This window comes from Rana temporaria, chromosome 12 (genome assembly GCF_905171775.1).
Source record: "Rana temporaria chromosome 12, aRanTem1.1, whole genome shotgun sequence".
In the NCBI taxonomy this organism is placed as follows: domain Eukaryota; kingdom Metazoa; phylum Chordata; class Amphibia; order Anura; family Ranidae; genus Rana; species Rana temporaria.
Genome location: NC_053500.1, coordinates 50,755,420 through 50,772,670, shown reverse-complemented (window position 1 = coordinate 50,772,670; position 17,251 = coordinate 50,755,420). Strand labels below are relative to the sequence as shown.

General features: G+C 44.8%; 1 protein-coding gene across 2 annotated transcripts in view; it reads right to left on the bottom strand.

Annotated features, from left to right (window-relative positions):
* Positions 1-7,506: 7,506 nt before the first annotated feature.
* The window catches only part of CBX1 (chromobox 1), a 68,049-nt gene continuing 58,304 nt past the window's right edge, over positions 7,507-17,251 (bottom strand). For both annotated transcript variants that reach the window (XM_040331233.1, XM_040331232.1), the window contains exon 5: positions 7,507-7,892. In XM_040331233.1, the coding sequence (XP_040187167.1) occupies positions 7,748-7,892 (145 nt within the window). In that variant the 3' untranslated portion in view covers positions 7,507-7,747. The remainder of the gene's footprint in view (positions 7,893-17,251) is intronic.

Here is a 17,251-nt window from a genome sequence, read left to right as displayed (position 1 = left end):
CCGTCATTATACGGCGGCAGGTCGGCTCTCCTGGGCGAGAGCCCGTAGCTATACGTCCTATCGTATAGCCGCCACTAGGGGGCGCGTGCGCCCCCCGCTCGCCCCCGACTCCCGTGCGTGTGCCCGGCGGGCGCGATCGCCGCCGGGCACACGCGATCGCTCGTTACAGAGCGGGGACCGGGAGCTGTGTGTGTAAACACACAGCTCTCGGTCCTGTCAGCGGGGGAAATGCTGATTTTCTGTTCATACAATGTATGAACAGAAGATCAGTGTTTCCCCTAGTGAGGCCACCCCCCCCCCACAGTAAGAACACACAAGGGACATACTTAACCCCTTCCCCGCCCCCTAGTGTTAACCCCTTCACTGCCAGTGGCATTTTTATAGTAATCTAATGCATTTTTATAGCACTGATCGCTATAAAAATGCCAATGGTCCCAAAAATTTGTCAAAAGTGTCCGAAGTGTCCGCCATAATGTCGCAGTAACGAAAAAAAATCGCTGATCACCGCCATTACTAGTAAAAAAAATATATTAATAAAAATGCCATTAAAATACCCCCTATTTTGTAAACACTATAACTTTTGCGCAAACCAATCAATAAACGCTTATTGCGATTTTTTTTACGAAAAATATGTAGAAGAATACGTATCGGCCTAAACTAAGGACAACAATTTTTTTTTATATATTTTTGGGGGATATTTATTACAGCAAAATGTAAAAAATATAATTTTTTTTCAAAATTGTCGCTCTATTTTTGTTTATGGCGCAAAAAATAAAAACCGCAGAGGTGATCAAATACCACCAAAAGAAAGCTCTATTTGTGGGAAAAAAAGGACGCCAATTTTGTTTGGGAGCCACGTCGCACGACCGCGCAATTGTCAGTTAAAGCGTCGCAGTCCCGAATCGCAAAAAGTGCTCTGGTCTTTGACCAGCAATATGGTCCGGGGGTTAAGTAGTTAAAGCAAAAAAAAGACCATTTCTCCGACACCATCTCAAAAGCCCTCAACCGTCCGCGGGAACGTTTCAAACTAGTCGCTCAGACTATGAACCCCACCTGCCTAGAGCCCCCTGCAAGTGAAACTCAAGAATTCTGTAACAAACTATTTGATTTTTTTTTATTGACAAAATCGAAAATATTCGTGTAATAATTCAACAGAAGAAAACAACCAACCCCACTCAGACTAAACGGGAACACAAATAGCCCACGTTCGACGAATTTCTCGCTGGTCCCAATTACCATCAACGCCACTAAAAACATCAGAAGCCTCTGAGACAACAAATCTCCTAATGACACAATTTCTACAAAACTCTTGAAAGAATGTACCGACATCTTGGCACCTACTATAACGCACATCATAAACCAATCGTTCAGGGAAGGGATTGTCCCAATACCCCTCAAGCAAGGAATAATTAAACCCCTCCTAAAGAAACCCAACCTCGACCCTAAAGACCCAAACCATCGTAGACTGGTAACGAGCCTGAACACCATCTCCTAGATCATGGAGAAAGCAGTAGTACAACAACTACAGCCCCATCTGGACGCCCACAAACTCCTAGATCCGCTTCAATCAGGTTTTCGCCCAGGCCACGGGACAGAAACTAGTCTCAAGATATGGGATGACGCCCTCGAAGCAGCAGATGACAGAGAATCCTGTCTCCTAGTGCTGCTGGACCTCAGTGCAGCTTTTGACACAATAGTGACACAATAGTGTTTCTCAACTCCAGTCCTCAAGGCGCCCCAACAGGTCATGTTTTTAGGATTTCCCTCCGATGAAACGGCTGTGGTAATTACTTAGGCAGTGAAACTGATCAAGCAACCTGTGCAAAATAATGGAAATCCTGAAAACATGACCTGTGGGGGCGCCTTGAGGACTGGATTTTTGAAACGCTGCGGTAGACCACAACACCCTGCTCACTCGTCTCAAAGAAGTAGCCGGCATCTTTCCTAGAAGATCGAACACAGACCGTGAAACTAGGAGGATTCACATCAGAAACACGGACCATTACATGTGGAGTCCCACAAGGATCGTCCCTTTCTCCTGTGCTCCTCAACATCTACATCCGCCCACTCCTCCAAATCATCAGCAAAAAAGGACCTGCGCTACCACTCTTATGCGGACGACACGCAACTTTACTTTCGAATCACCAACAAAAAACACCAATATCAGGAACTAGGAAAATGCCTCACACTGATCGATAATTGGATGACTGAAAATTCACTCAAACGCAATAGATCCAAAACAGAACTCCTTATCCTTCACGCAAATGGGAAATCTAATTCTAGGACCACATGGACACCACCCACCATCCTTGGACAAACCATCAACCCGAGCAACGAAGTCAAAAGGCTCGGAGTCGTCTTTGACTCAGACATGACGATGGACGCACAAATAGGAGCAGTAGTCAGCGGTTCTTACCATTTTCTCCGCATGCTACGTAGACTTATCCCCTTCATCCCGAAAGAGGATAGAGCAGTAGTGGTTGGAAAACAATCATCAATTCCCGACTCGACTACGCAAACTCCCTCTACATAGGACTACCTAAATATCAGATTTTGCATCTACAAGTCATTCAGAACACGACAGCCAGACTGGTAACAGGTAAAAAACCATGGGATTCTATCTCCCCAGTCATGAGTTCCCTCCACTGGCTGGCCGTAAAGGATCGGATCACATTCAAGACACTCTGCCTCACCCACAAATGCGCACAAGGAAACGCTCCTCAATACTTAAGCGAGAAAATTAAACCCTACATCACCAATCGCGTGCTCCGGTCAACCAACCAAAACCTCCTCCAAATCCCGCTACAAATCTAAGGGAGAATGAAGATTTGCAGTCCAAGGACCTCGGCTTTGGAATGCTCTACCCATTGGGCTTTTAGGAAAAAACTAAAGACCCACCTCTTCTGAAGGATCAGCACGACTCTGGATGCAAAGCGCCTTGAGGCGATTCGGTTCGCATTTGTTAGCGCTATACAAGTTACTCACTCACTGGGAAACATTGATTTTCACACATCATGTGACATGAGCTCCCAATGTCGTAGCGTTTGTCAGACAAGTGTGAACCCGACCTCAGGGTTTTGCAGCTATTTACGGTGGCTTGCATGCAATTACTCAAGCAGTGATTACCTGGGAATAACCAGGCCTGGACGCAGACTGTGCATCCAGGGGCAATCATTCTCAGTTTATTGCTGCTTAACCACATCAGTGCTGGACATTTTACCACCCTTTCTGCCCAGGCCAATTTTCAGCCATCAGCGCTGTCACACTTTGAATGACAGTTACTCAGTCATGCAACACTGTACCCATATGAAATTCTTATCTTTTTTTTTTTTATACAAATACAGCTTTGTTTTGCTGGGATTTAAAGAGGAGTTTCAGTCATTTGTGGAAAAAATAAAAGTCAGCAACTACAAAAAATTGTAGCTGCTGACTTTTAAAGAAAAACAACCACTCACCTTTCCCAGGATCCAGCGGTGTGCTCACCCACTGTCAGTCCCGAGCATCTTCATCATGGGCACCCAGCTGTGACAGATTGCAGCTGCACAGCGGGGTGCCCACTGCGCATGTGCATCGTGAATGGTGGATGCAGTCTTCTGGGACCTGTCAGCATCCCAAAAGACTGCAGGTGGGAGGGGAGGGAGGAGAACCTAAATTTCTGAGTGCTGCAGAGCTCGGAACAGAAGTGGGTACAGGCATACCCCGCTTTAAGTACACTCACTTTACATACACTCACGAGTAAGGACATACCCGTGAGTGTATGTAAAGTGCCTTACAGGTACTGTACAGACATTTTGCAGCCGCAGTAGAAGGAGCTGAAGCTCTGAGAGCATAGCCCGCCCTGTTCCAGTGTGCCCCTGACACCTCCACTACAGCTCCTGACACCCCTGTTACAGTCCCTGACCCCCCACTACACCCTAGAAGTGAAAAAAGGTATTGTTTCACTTTAAGTACATTTTCGTTTTACATACATGCGCTGGTCCCACTGTGTACTTAAAAGTGGGGTATGCCTGTATCTGTCAAAATCGGATACATGCTCCTCAAAAAGTGCCAATTGTACCAAAAGAGGTGCAAATGTGTCCTGAACTGCCTCTTTTGGGTGGAGCTTCCCGCCCGCTGTATAGTGAAATGATGGATGGGCGGGAGTACTGTTGTTCTGGAAGAATGTCATATGACGCCCCTCAGACAGCCCAACACCAATCATTGTAAAGAGCCTATGAAATAGGCTCTTTACCATGTGATCAGCTGTGCCCAATCACAGCTGATCAGAGTAAACAGGAAATTACAGTTATCTGCATTCCTGTCCTCACGCTGCCAATGCATGAGGAAAGAAGAGTTTTTTCATTTGTTTAGCAAAAAATAAAAACCTATAAAAACAATGATCTTTTTTCAAAGAATTATTTTCACTGTGACCACAGCAGTACAATGTTACCCATAGTGATACTGTACTACTCTGGGAAGGTGATCAATTTTTTTTTTAACATACTATGATTGCTTAATAACAATGATAATACCGGTTTTATACAACCATTTTTTATAAATGATATCCATTCATCCAGTGTGTACTATTGTGAAGCTGTGATTGGCCACAGCCATCACATGGAACAGATACAGTCTCTTGCCTTGTCTGTACCAGGCGATCACTATGATGCCCTGCAGTGTACCTCCTCCCTCTCTGCTCTGTAGTCTGCAACAACTACCTCCAGCCCCACAGCAGAAAGTCATATCTCTTCATGAACCTTGATAGAGCATATACAGTATCTCACAAAAGTAAGTACACCCCTCACATTTTTGTAAATATTTTATTATAACTTTTCATGCGACAACACTGAAGAAAATACACTACACTGCAAAGTAGTGAGTATACAGCTTGTATAACAGTGTAAATTTGCTGTCTCCTCAAAATAACACACAGCTATTCATGTCTAAACCGCTGGCAACAAAAGTGAGTACACCCTAAGTGAAAATGTCCAAATTGGACCCAAAGTGTCAATATTTTGTGTGGCCACCATTATTTTCCAGCAGTGCTTTAACCCTCTTGGGCATGAAGTTCACCAGAGCTTCGCAGGTTGCCACTGGAGTCCTCTTCCCCTCCTCCATGATGACATCACAAAGCTGGTGGATGTTAGAGACCTTGCGCTCCTCCACCTTCCGTTTGATGATGCCCCACAGATGCTCAATAGGGTTTAGGTCTGGAGATAGGCTTGGCCAGTCCATCACCTTTACCCTCAGCTTTTTTAGCAAGGTAATGGTCATTTTGAAGGTGTGTTTGGGGTCGTTATTATGTTGGAATACTGCCCTGCGGCCCATTCTTCAAAGGGAGGGGGGGGGGGGGGTCATGCTCTGCTTCAGTATGTCACAGTACATGTTGGCATTCATGGTCCACTCAATGAACTGTAGTTCCCCAGTGCCGGCAGCACTCATGCAGCCCCAGACCATGACACTCCCACCACCATGCTTGACTGTAGGCAAGACACACTTATCTTTGTACTCCTCACCTGGTTGCCACCACACACGCTTGACACCATCTGAACCAAATATGTTTATCTTGGTCTCATGAGACCACAGGACATGGTTCTAGTAATCCATGTCCTTAGTCTGCTTGTCTTCAGCAAACTGTTTGCAGGCTTTGTTGTGTATCATCTTTAGAAGAGGCTTCCTTCTGAGATGACAGCCATGCAGACCAATTTGATGCAGTGTATGGTCTGAGCACTGACAGGCTGACCCCCCCCCCCCCCCCCCCACCCGTTCAACCTCTGGCAGCAGTTTCAGGGTCTTGGAAATTTTCTTATAGCCTAGGCCATCTTTATGTAGAGCAACAATTCTTTTTTTCAGATCCTCAGAGTTCTTTGCCATGAGGTGCCATGTTGAACTTCCAGTGACTAGTATGACACACCTGCTCCCCATTCACACGTGAGACCTTGTAACACCAAACAAGTCACATGAAACTGGGGAGGGATAATGGCTAATTGGGCCTTATTTGGACATTTTCACTTAGGGGTGTACTCACTTTTGTTGCCAGTGGTTTAGACATTAATGGTTGTGTTATTTTGAGGGGGACAGAAAATTTACACTGTTATACAAGCTGTACACTCACTGCTTTACATTGCAGAAAAGTGTAATTTATTCAGTGTTGTCACATGAAAAGATATAATAAAATATTTACAAAAATGTGAGGGGTGTACTTATTTTTGTGAGATACTGTATGATGCACCTGCAACGCAATGATCCTGGATGAAGTGCTCTGCAGGCTTCAATGCTAAAAAAATTAAAAATAAAATATGCATTAATCAATGTTTTTTTTCGATTATGGACATAGAATAACTCCGCTGCTTATGGAATTTACCCTTATGTGCAATTATACGCACACTGCTTGTGAAGAAAGACACCCGTACTGCACCAGTTCAGCATTTACTGGATAACAGGTTTGTACACCACACTGCTAACGTATGTCATCCATCCACACAATAAAGCAAATGTTTTATAAATCTAAAAGTTTTATTAGGACGACTGACCGACAAAATGTGTTTTGATTTACATTTTAATAAAAGTCCTCACAGAATCCTAAAACACATGCTTTAAAAAAAAACTAAAAAGACAAGTTTATACAGTTATTCTGTACAGGATCCCCATTTGAGACCATAACCGTCAGGGCTCCCGTTTGGAAAGTTTAAGAGATTTAAAAAAACAATGTCTATGCGAGGCTCACAAAAGTCCCCCTGAGCTTACCGACTGGGATTAGCAACATTCTGGTTCATAGGAAACCTATAATACTGAGGAAATGTGGGGACCGCAATTATCAACCTATGCCTCGAAAAATGCTAGTTCCCTGGCTATGGCAGTCTAGTGGCACAAGTACCTTCTATGACCTTAGAGCGGCATCCCAAACTGTCTACAAATCCCTTCTACTTTAATTATCCAAAGTATTTCGATTTGACCAAGATCTGCACACTTACTACTGGTTAGTAGGGATGAGCTCCGGCGTGTTCGCACAGTCCATGTGCAGAGCCGCCAGGAAATCTGCACGGCGCTAACCACAGGCAGGGAGACATTTCCCGATCTCTGCAGCCGAGCATTGGGACAATGTCTCCCTGCCTGTGATTAGCGCAGCGCGGTGCCGACTTCCTGGCGGGCTCTGCACGTAGACTGTGCGAACACACCGGAGCTCATCCCTACTGGTTAGGGACTTAAAAAGCATTACAGCCAGAAACAGCCTGTCAACTAGCATTTTTGGTAGGAGACAACAAGCCAGACTTCACATTTCAGTAAATGGATTTCAGAACCCCCCCCCCCCCCACCCACTTTACTCAGTTGCAGGCTAGCTTTGTAAGGGCTCAGTGGTGTTAAAAAGATCACATAATTGATGCACCGTGTTAAAACCACTGGTGCTAATAAAAAGGATCCACTTTTTTTGGAACAGTAAATTTCTTAATTACATGATTGAAATACAAAAAGGGACACTTTCATTTTACACCCCCACCCCCTATATCGCAGAATCTTTTTTTTTTCTTTAACAAACATCACTAACAGCCAAACAAAACATGCTACTCAGTAAAAATGCAGAGTTTGTAACACTAGAGGGAAAGAGCAGGAGAAATGTCTAGGGTGCAGTGTCTCCTGGGCTACACTCCTGAAAAACACCTTCATCTATGCAAGAAATACTGAATCCTGCAGACATTCTCACATCCCCCTCCCCGGGCTGATGAATGACCCACCATCCATCAATTGTAGCAATAGCTGTATGTGGCATTTAGCTTTTGTCTTCCTTTTTGTCATCGTCTTCTGTTGGGTATGAATGCCACGTGAGTCGCTCCTCATAGAACGAGATCACCACCTGGGGACACTTCAAATTAGCTTCTTTTGCTGGGACAAGATCGGCTTCATCTGAGCTTTTCCTGTAGTAAACAGAGGGGATAAGCATTTATATCAAAGGGCAGAGAGAAATACAAAATAATATGACGACAATTGCTCTATAGATAAAAGGAATGATAAGAAGCCACACTTAGGCCCCTTTCACACGTCCCGACCGAATGTCCGCTTTTTCATCCATCCGTTTGCGGATGAAAAAGGGAAATACATTGGTGCCAATGAGATTGCGGGTGTCAGCGGATAAACATCCGCTGACACCCGTAATCGTCAGCCTCCGCAAACATCCGATTTTGCAGACGGAAGAAAACCCTATTTTTTCTTCTGTCTGCAGAGCGGATCGGATGAACACGGACATACGGTCTGTGTTCATCCGATCCCCCCAGAGGGGAGAACAAATAAAAGACAGGGTGTTCCCTGCACAGTGTGCGGGGACCGCCCTGTCATCCGCCGGCTCAGCGGGGATCTACGGAGCGATCCCCGCTGAGCTTACGGAGCACACAGAGGCGGATCATTACTGATCTGCCCCGTGTGAAAGGGGCCTTAAACTTGTAAAGCGCCATTTCTCAACCGCAGTCCTCAAGTAACTCCAACAGCTCTTGTTTTGAAAGGTTCCCTCAGGTGAAACAGCTGTGATAATCATTAAGCCAACAATGCTGATTAAGCAAACTGTGCAAGGTAACAGAAATCGTGATTTTTTTTATAACACCTGTACATTCCATATCTGAGTAAAGTCTATTACCTTTTGTACCACCACTCCCTCCCTTTAGAATGTAAGCTCTACGAGCCGGGCCCTCCTGTACCTTTTGTATTGAACTGGGTGTGTCTAAGAACATCTTGCACAAGCTTCAGCTACTCACGGGTGTGGGCCGGTATGACCACATCACTCAATCCCTACATGCCTTGCACTGGCTGCCCGTGGCACAACGGGCTCAGTTCAAGACGGGGTGTCTTGTGCATAAGGCCATCCATGGTTTTGGACCGGGCTATCTCAGAGAAAAATTCATCAGACATGTGCCTACCAGATCGCTGCAGTCTGAGAATTTGGCTTTGTTGAACATCCCCAAATTTGCTAAAAACAAATGCGGTGGGAGGACCCTGGAAGTTCAAGGAGCTCAGTTCTGGAACTCCTTGCCCTTTCACATAAGATTTGAGAATGATCTCCTAAAGTTTAGGAGATTGTTAAAAACATGGCTATATATCCAGGCTTTCGGGGTGACTTAAATATTAAACATTCTAATAGCTCTAAATTTTATATTTTTAACTTTGTATGTTTTATATATCTTCTTGTTCTTGTTGTTTTATTGTTACTTGTTTGATCGATGTAGTTTCTGCCCCTTTTCTGTTCTGTTTTTATCCCGCCAGCGCATCGAGGCACGTGTGTAAGAATGCGCTGTTATTTTACAAGCATTTTAATAAATAAATAAACTGTACTGTAATTGTGCTGTCCCCCCTATACATTGTAAAGTGCTGCGCAAACTGTTGGCACTATATAAATCGTGTATAATAATAATAATAATAATAAAGTCTAGCTGCGGAGTTGCTTCTTAGGGCCGAATCTCTGTTTTCTCCATCTGCAGGCAGCCTATAGAAGTGGACGCAGACACAGCAGTTGAATATCAAAATTTGACATGCATGCGGGAGCAGGTGCACAGATCTAGATGCAGACAGTGTGCATTTTGATCCATGTACCCACTCTTGCACATGTCAAATTTTGATGTGGTTTTCTCCATGCAGCTGCTGTGTCTGCATCCACTTCTATAGGCTGCCTGTGCGCAGTTCTAAAGGAGGATGCAGGCGCAGAAAACAGCAGCTCAGCACGCAGGACAGCAGTCAGGGCCCACAGACTGTGGCAGCTGGTGCTCCATTTTTGGTAGGGGGGGGCAAACAAACCCCCAAACCACCCCACCGCCATGCCTTGCATGGGAGGAGAAGCAGGAAGACAATAACGAATGTTGATTCGCTATTGTTACAAATGGGTGGGCTCAGAGCGCAGCTCTCTGGGCCCCAAGACCACCCTTTTGGAGGCAGGTGCTCAATTTTTTCCCCCCGCCCAGCAATGCACTTACCACATATTGGTCCCAGGCAGCTCCCCGTTTACCAACCCCCCCTCCTCTCCTGGCCAATCCTGCATGGACCAGGTTCCTGTCCTGACTGGCCAGGAGGAGAAGGAGGAAGACCATAGCGAATGTTGATTCGCTATTGTTATAAGTGGGTGGGCTCAGTGCTCTGTCCCCCGAGCCCACCCTTTTTGGAGTCAATTAAAGCCTCCGGCCAGGCACATAGACATTAGGGGGGGTGCTTATGGATGGGCCGCCACTGATGGACACTGGCAAAATCTTTGCTGGAACTGCCCCACAGTATACCTACAGATTTGTCAGAAAAACTTTACTTTCCCTTTAAGAAACAAAATGTTCTATGGGACACTATACTACAAAATACTCCCACAGATGCAGGCCATTGATTGCAAGATTTGTTAATTTGCACACACAAAAAAGTATTTTTCCTAACAAATTCATTCAAGACCATGTTGCAAAAATGAATACAACCCAATGAAAGTCTTAGTCCCGGGTTCACACTGGTACAACATGACTGTCGATTCTACTTTGCCCTGAGATATCGGTCCTACTTCCAGGACAGGATACGATTTTGCTCTGACTGTGATGGTCCGACTTGTCCATTGACCAATCAAAACAATCTCAGTGTGACAAATTCCTTTTCCTGCTGCTGTAATCACCATGGCGATGTCACAAGATGGATGGTTAGGATGAGGATCCAACTTCAATGATATTGAATAGGCTGAAAGCGGACCAAAGTAGCGCAGGAACCTTTTCTAAAGTCGGACGGACACAAGTCGGACCAGTTAAGTGAACCATTGATTTTTGGGGAGGAGCCTACAGTGACGGACCATCGGATGTTTATCCCGAGTGTGGAGTCCACTTAAACTGAGCGGCAACATACCCTGTCTATATTATAAGCGAGGATACGTGAGTGCACTAAGTGCAACCGTTATCCACATCTATATGGTACAATATTGCGCTATGTTTCCTTTCCTTCTCTTTTGCATGTGACTTAACCACTTACCCCCCGGACCATATTGCTGCCCAAAGACCAGAGTACTTTTTGCAATTCGGGACTGCGTCGCTTTAACAGACAATTGCGCGGTCGTGCGACGTGGCTCCCAAACAAAATTGGCGTCCTTTTTTTCCCACAAATAGAGCTTTCTTTTGGTGGTATTTGATCACCTCTGCGTTTTTTATTTTTTGCGCTATAAACAAAAATAGAACGACAATTTTGAAAAAAATGAATATTTTTTACTTTTTGCTGTAATAAATATCCCCCAAAAATATATAAAAAAACATTTTTTTTCCTCAGTTTAGGCCGATACGTATTCTTCTACATATTTTTCGTAAAAAAAAATCGCAATAAGCGTTTATTGATTGGTTTGCGCAAAAGTTATAGCGTTTACAAAATAGGAGGTATTTTAATGGCATTTTTATTAATATTTTTTTTTACTAGTAATGGCGGCGATCAGTGATTTTTTTTTCGGTATTGCGACATTATGGCGGACACTTCGGACATTTTTGACACATTTTTGGGACCATTGGCATTTTTATAGCGATCAGTGCTATAAAAATGCATTAGATTACTATAAAAATGCCACTGGCAGTGAAGGGGTTAACACTAGGGGGCGGGGAAGGGGTTAAGTATGCCTGGGTGTGTTCTTACTGTGGGGGGGGGGGGGGTGGCCTCACTAGGGGAAACACTGATCTTCTGTTCATACATTGTATGAACAGAAAATCAGCATTTCCCCTGCTGACAGGAACGAGAGCTGTGTGTTTACACACACAGCTCCCGTTCCCCGCTCTGTACCGAGCGATCGCGTGTGCCCGGCGGCGATCGCGCCCGCCGGGCACACGCACATGAGTCGGGGGCGAGCGCGCGCGCGCCCCTAGTGGCGGCTAAAAGGCAGGACGTCATATTACGTGCTCTCGCCTAGGAGAGCCACCTTGTGGACGTATTATGACGGTGCGGCGACGGCAAGTGGTTAATGAAACTGGAAACATTGAAGTTCAATGTGAAATGCGTCAGCTGTTCATTTCCCACTGTATGCTGTTTTTTTGTAGTGCATGCTTTTTTACCCAATAAAGGGCACGTCTTTTTTAGACTTATTGGAGTGCGGTTGTCCATATACGTTCTTTTTCTTCGCATGCTTCGTGCATTGCCAGCACCCGTTGGTTATTGAGTGGACATTGATTGCCGTAGGTGTGCTTACCTGGAGCGGCGGTCTCTCCTATCTGGAAACATCTGATCGCTGCTGGAGGTTGTTGTAACCTGATCACATTGAAGTGAGAGCTTGGCAATTAGGGAAGGAGCACTGCAGACTGTCTGATTCAATCATCAGGACTTTTTTCATGATCTACTCACATATATATTAAGAGTTTTCTCACTAGGTTTTTTGCTTGATTGTGTACGATTCACATTGTACATGAGTTAATACGAGCGCATCAGTATTTATTCACTTCATGAGCAATGTTGTAATAAACTTTGCCGGAGGCTCTTTTTTTTTGACAGCTGTGAGTGAGCAGAAGAGAACGGCTCTGCACTTGGTACATGAATCATGGAAAGTCTGCATTAACCACTTCAGCCCCGGAAGGTTTTACCTCAATGATTAGAGCATTTTTTTTAATTCGGCACTGTGTCACTTTAACTGACAATTGCGCGGCCGTGCGATGTTGTACTTAAACAAAATTTACTTTCTTTTTTCCCCCACAAATAGAGCTTTCTTTTGGTGGTTGTTTGAAAAAAAAATAAAAAGTTTTTTTTTTACTTTTTGCTATAATAAATATCCCCCAAAAATATATATAAAAACAAATTTCTTCCTCAGTTTAGGCCGATATGTATTCTTATACATATTTGTGAAAAAAAAAGTAAATAAATCGCAATAAGTGAATATTGATTGGTCCGCGCTAAAGTTATAGCGTCTACAAAATAGGGGATAGATTTATGTCATCTTTATTATATATTTTTTTTTTATTAGTAATGGCGGTGATCTGCAATTTTTATTGGCACTGCGACTTTGCCCAGACAGATCAGACACTTTTGGCACCATTTTGTGACATCTATACAGCGATCAGAGCTAAAAAATAGACACTGTGATTATTGTATAAATGTCACTGGCAGGGAAGGGGTTAACACTAGGGGGCGATCAAGGAGTTAAATGTGTTCCCTCAGCTTATTCTAACTGTAGGGGTGATGGACTACCACTGACATGACAGAGATCACTGTTCCCAATGACAGGGAACAGAAGATCCCTGTCAGGTCACTAGGCAGAACAGGGAAACACCTTGTTTACATTCCCACCATTCTGCCTCTCCTCGCCTTGATTGCGGTCACTGGCGGACATAGAGTCCGCAGAACCCGCTGGCATGCCCCCCCACTATCTTGGCATTATGAAGGGATGTACGGGTATGCCCTTTTGTGCACCCATGCCATTCTGCCGACGTATAGCGGAGCTCTAGTGTCCAGCAGACAGCGGATTATAAAAAGGCTTTACTTAACCACTTAAACCCCGGACCATATTGCTGCCTAAAGACCCAAGGGGTTTTTACAGTTCGGGACTGTGTCGCTTTAACAGACAATTGCGCGGTCGTGCGACGTGGCTCCCAAACAAAATTGGCGTCCTTTTTTCCCCACAAATAGAGCTTTCTTTTGGTGGTATTTGATCACCTCTGCGGTTTTAATTTTTTGCGCTATAAACAAAAATAGAGCGTCAATTTTGAAAAAAATGCAATATTTTTTACTTTTTGCTGTAATAAATATCCCCCAAAAACATATATAAATTTTTTTTTTCCTCAGTTTAGGCCGATACGTATTCTTCTACCTATTTTTGGTAAAAAAAATCGCAATAATCGTTTATCGGTTGGTTTGCGCAAAATTTATGGCGTTTACAAAATAGGGGATAGTTTTTTTTTATTTTTATTTTTTTTACTACTAATGGTGGCGATCAGCGATTTTTTTCGTGACTGCGACATTATGGCGGACACTTCGGACAATTTTGACACATTTTTGGGACCATTGTCATTTTCACAGCAAAAAATGCATTTAAATTGCATTCTTTATTGTGAAAATGACAGTTGCAGTTTGGGAGTTAACCACAGGGGGCGCTGTAACATTTAGGGATCACTGTGTGTGTGTTTACTAGTGTAGGGGGGTGTGGCTGTAGGAATGACATCATCGATCGGATCTCCCCTATAAAGGGGATCACCCGATCGATGCGCCGCCACAGTGAAGCACGGGGAAGCCGTGTTTACACACGGCTCTCCCCGTTCTTCAGCTCCGGGGAGCGATCGCGACGGAGCGGCTAAAAACAAATAGCCGCGCTGTCGTCCCGGATCGCTCCCCGAGCGGACCCGACCTCCGCATGTACCGGGGGGGGGGGGGTCCCGATCGGACCCCCCACCCACGTCTAGCAGAGGACGTACAGGTACGTACATGTGCCTGTCCGTGCCATTCTGCTGACGTATATGTACATGCGGAGGTCGGGAAGTGGTTAAAGAAAACCCCTTCCCATTTCATGCTGTCAGCAATGGCACCACATGGAAGAGAAATTTCACAAGGCCTGACAAAGAAAATAATTTATTTACACAAGAAAGGTGAAGGCTACAAGAAGATCAGCAAAGCTTTACTTATCAGTCAGAATACTTTAACAAAAGTGATACAAAAATTTAACAAAGATGGAACTGCAACCATCTCAGAGAGAGATGTCCAGGCCATCCACGGAAGTCAACACCTTGACAGGAGCATCTTCTGATGAGAAGGGTTGAAGAAAACCATCATGCAAGTTTACTGCAGTTAGCAGTAGAAAGCAAAACTGGGGTGATTGTTTCCCGTGACACAATACGGTGTACACTGCAGAGGAATGGCATGCATGGGTGTTTTCGAAGGAAACCCCATACACAAATAAGCCCGGCTATACATTTTCCATGGCCCATGCTGAAAGAAGGACTACTGGGACTCTGGACTGATGAGACCAAGATAAATGGTTTTGAAACAGATGGCTTTAAAACTGTATGGTGTTGCAAAGGTGAGGAGTACAAAGAAAAATGCATGGTGCCTACATTGAAACATGGTGTTGGCAGTGTCCTCCTGTGGGGCTGCATGAGTGCTGCTGGTGTCTTAGAGCTGCATTTCTGTCAGGAACCATGAATCAGGCGGAGAGAAAAAATGCAGTTAAAAATCACACTTTTTAATATAATGGTAAAAATGATAGCCAGGGTACGCCAAAGTGGGTAGTTAGAACAAGCCAGTAAATCAGGAAGCCAGAGATCAGCATAGTCAGAGGCAGCAGACAGGATCAGGAACCAGAAGGAATGTCAACCAGGCAAGTATTCAACAGGAACACAACAAAGAGTCTCCAGATAGATTTGACCAAGGCGAAGGCACAGAAGAAATGAACCAGGCAGTTTAAATAGACAGAAGGGGCTGGCTGTGGGCTGGACTGACAAGCAGGAAATGATTACCAGGTGAGCCGTTGAGGAACGATGAGTGATGGCAATTAACTGACAGCTGAGCAACCTGAGCACTGAGAAGGGAGGCCTGAGAGTCCAGCCCTGACAGTACCCCCTCTTCAACGACTCTTCCCCTTGGAGGGCCACCAGGTTTGAGGGTAAAACCTTCTATGGAAAACATGGAGGACAGCAGCATGGACATCCGAGGATGAGACCCAAGAGAGTTCCTCTGGACCATACCCTTTCCAATCAACCATGTACTGTATGCGTCTAATGTATAGGCTACTGGGTTGATCCTACGGAGAATGCAGAAAGGCACAATAAACCGTGGTGCTAATTTCAGTGAGGGAACACAGAAACGGACGTTACAAGATGACAGGCAGACACTTTCTCCAACCTGGTTGGAGGGCGCAGGTAGGTGGTGTCTGCGGTCAGCATGGATTCTGTACCTCTTACTGGCACATCGCAAGGAGCTGCACCCAAGTGGAACTAAGAACACAGATGCTCCTCTAATTCAAGAATTCTTTGAGGAACAAAAGTCAGGCAACATGGATGGTTGGAAACCATAATTTGCCATAAACTGAGACAATCAGGAAGTGGTATTGATGGCACTATTGTGAGCAAACTCTGCCCAAGGTAAGAGGTCTGACCAGTTATGATGGTCGAAAATAAAGCAATGTAGAAACTGCTCCAAGGCTTGGTTAGCTTGTTTTTCGACCCCATGGGACTGCGGGCGATACACAGAGGAGAAGGAAGGCCGAATTCCTAACGGTACACAAAAGGCTTGCCAAAACCTGGAGACAAACTGACTACTCCTGTCCGAGATGATAACCTTGGCTAACCCATGTAACCGAATGATCTCCCAAGTGTGTACACTTTTCAGCGAGGAACCCGTCGAGGAACCCGTCGGGCCGAAAAGAGAACATGTTCTCTATTTTCTCGTTAGTCAATGGCACGTCGAGTTCCTCGGACGTGTGTACGGGGCCTGAAAGGCTTTAATGGAATCCGGAGACTAATTCTGTGGGTTATCATCCTTTCTGGTCATATCAGTCTGGGGTTTGACCAGAGAAGAGAAGTTCTGAATACATTTCCCAATAATAATTGGCAAAGCCAAGAAACGCTGTAGTGGACATAGACCTATGGATCGAGGCCACTGTAGAACTGCAGATAGTTTCTCTGGGTCCATCGAAAACAGTCAGTAGAATTGACATAAACCAGAAATGTAACCTGTCCACGATGGAACTCTTACTTCTCCAACTTACATTACAGGTTATTATCTTGCAGCCTCTGTAGCACATGAGAGACATCTGTGGGGTGGCTCTCTAGGGATTTGGAATATATGAGAATATCCTCAAGATAAACCACACATTGCTACAACATATCTTGGAGAACATCGTTGATGAATTCCTGAAAAACTGCAGGAGCGTTGCAAAGACCAAACAGCATTACGAAGTATCCGTAATGTCCTGTCCTGGTACTAAACACAGTTTTACATTCATCACCCTCCTTGATCCTCACGAGATTGTATGCCCCTCTCAGATCGAGCTTTGTGAAAACTGTTGCTCCCTTGAGGCGTTCAAATAATTCCGTAATTAACGGAAATCGGATACGCATTCTTAGTCCTGAGGCGATTGAAACCCCTATAAAATCCATACAATGTCTCAGTTCACTACTTCTTTCACAAAAAAGAAGCCAGCACCAGCAGGAGTCGAAGATTGCGGATGAACCCTCAAGAAGTGCATCGGCAACATAATCCTCCATGGCTTTATTCCCCGAGATAGACAAATTGTAAACCCGGTCACGAGGGTGCATGGCACCAGGTTGCAGGTCAATTGCACAATCATACGACCAGTGTGGAGGCAAACTACCGGCTTGAC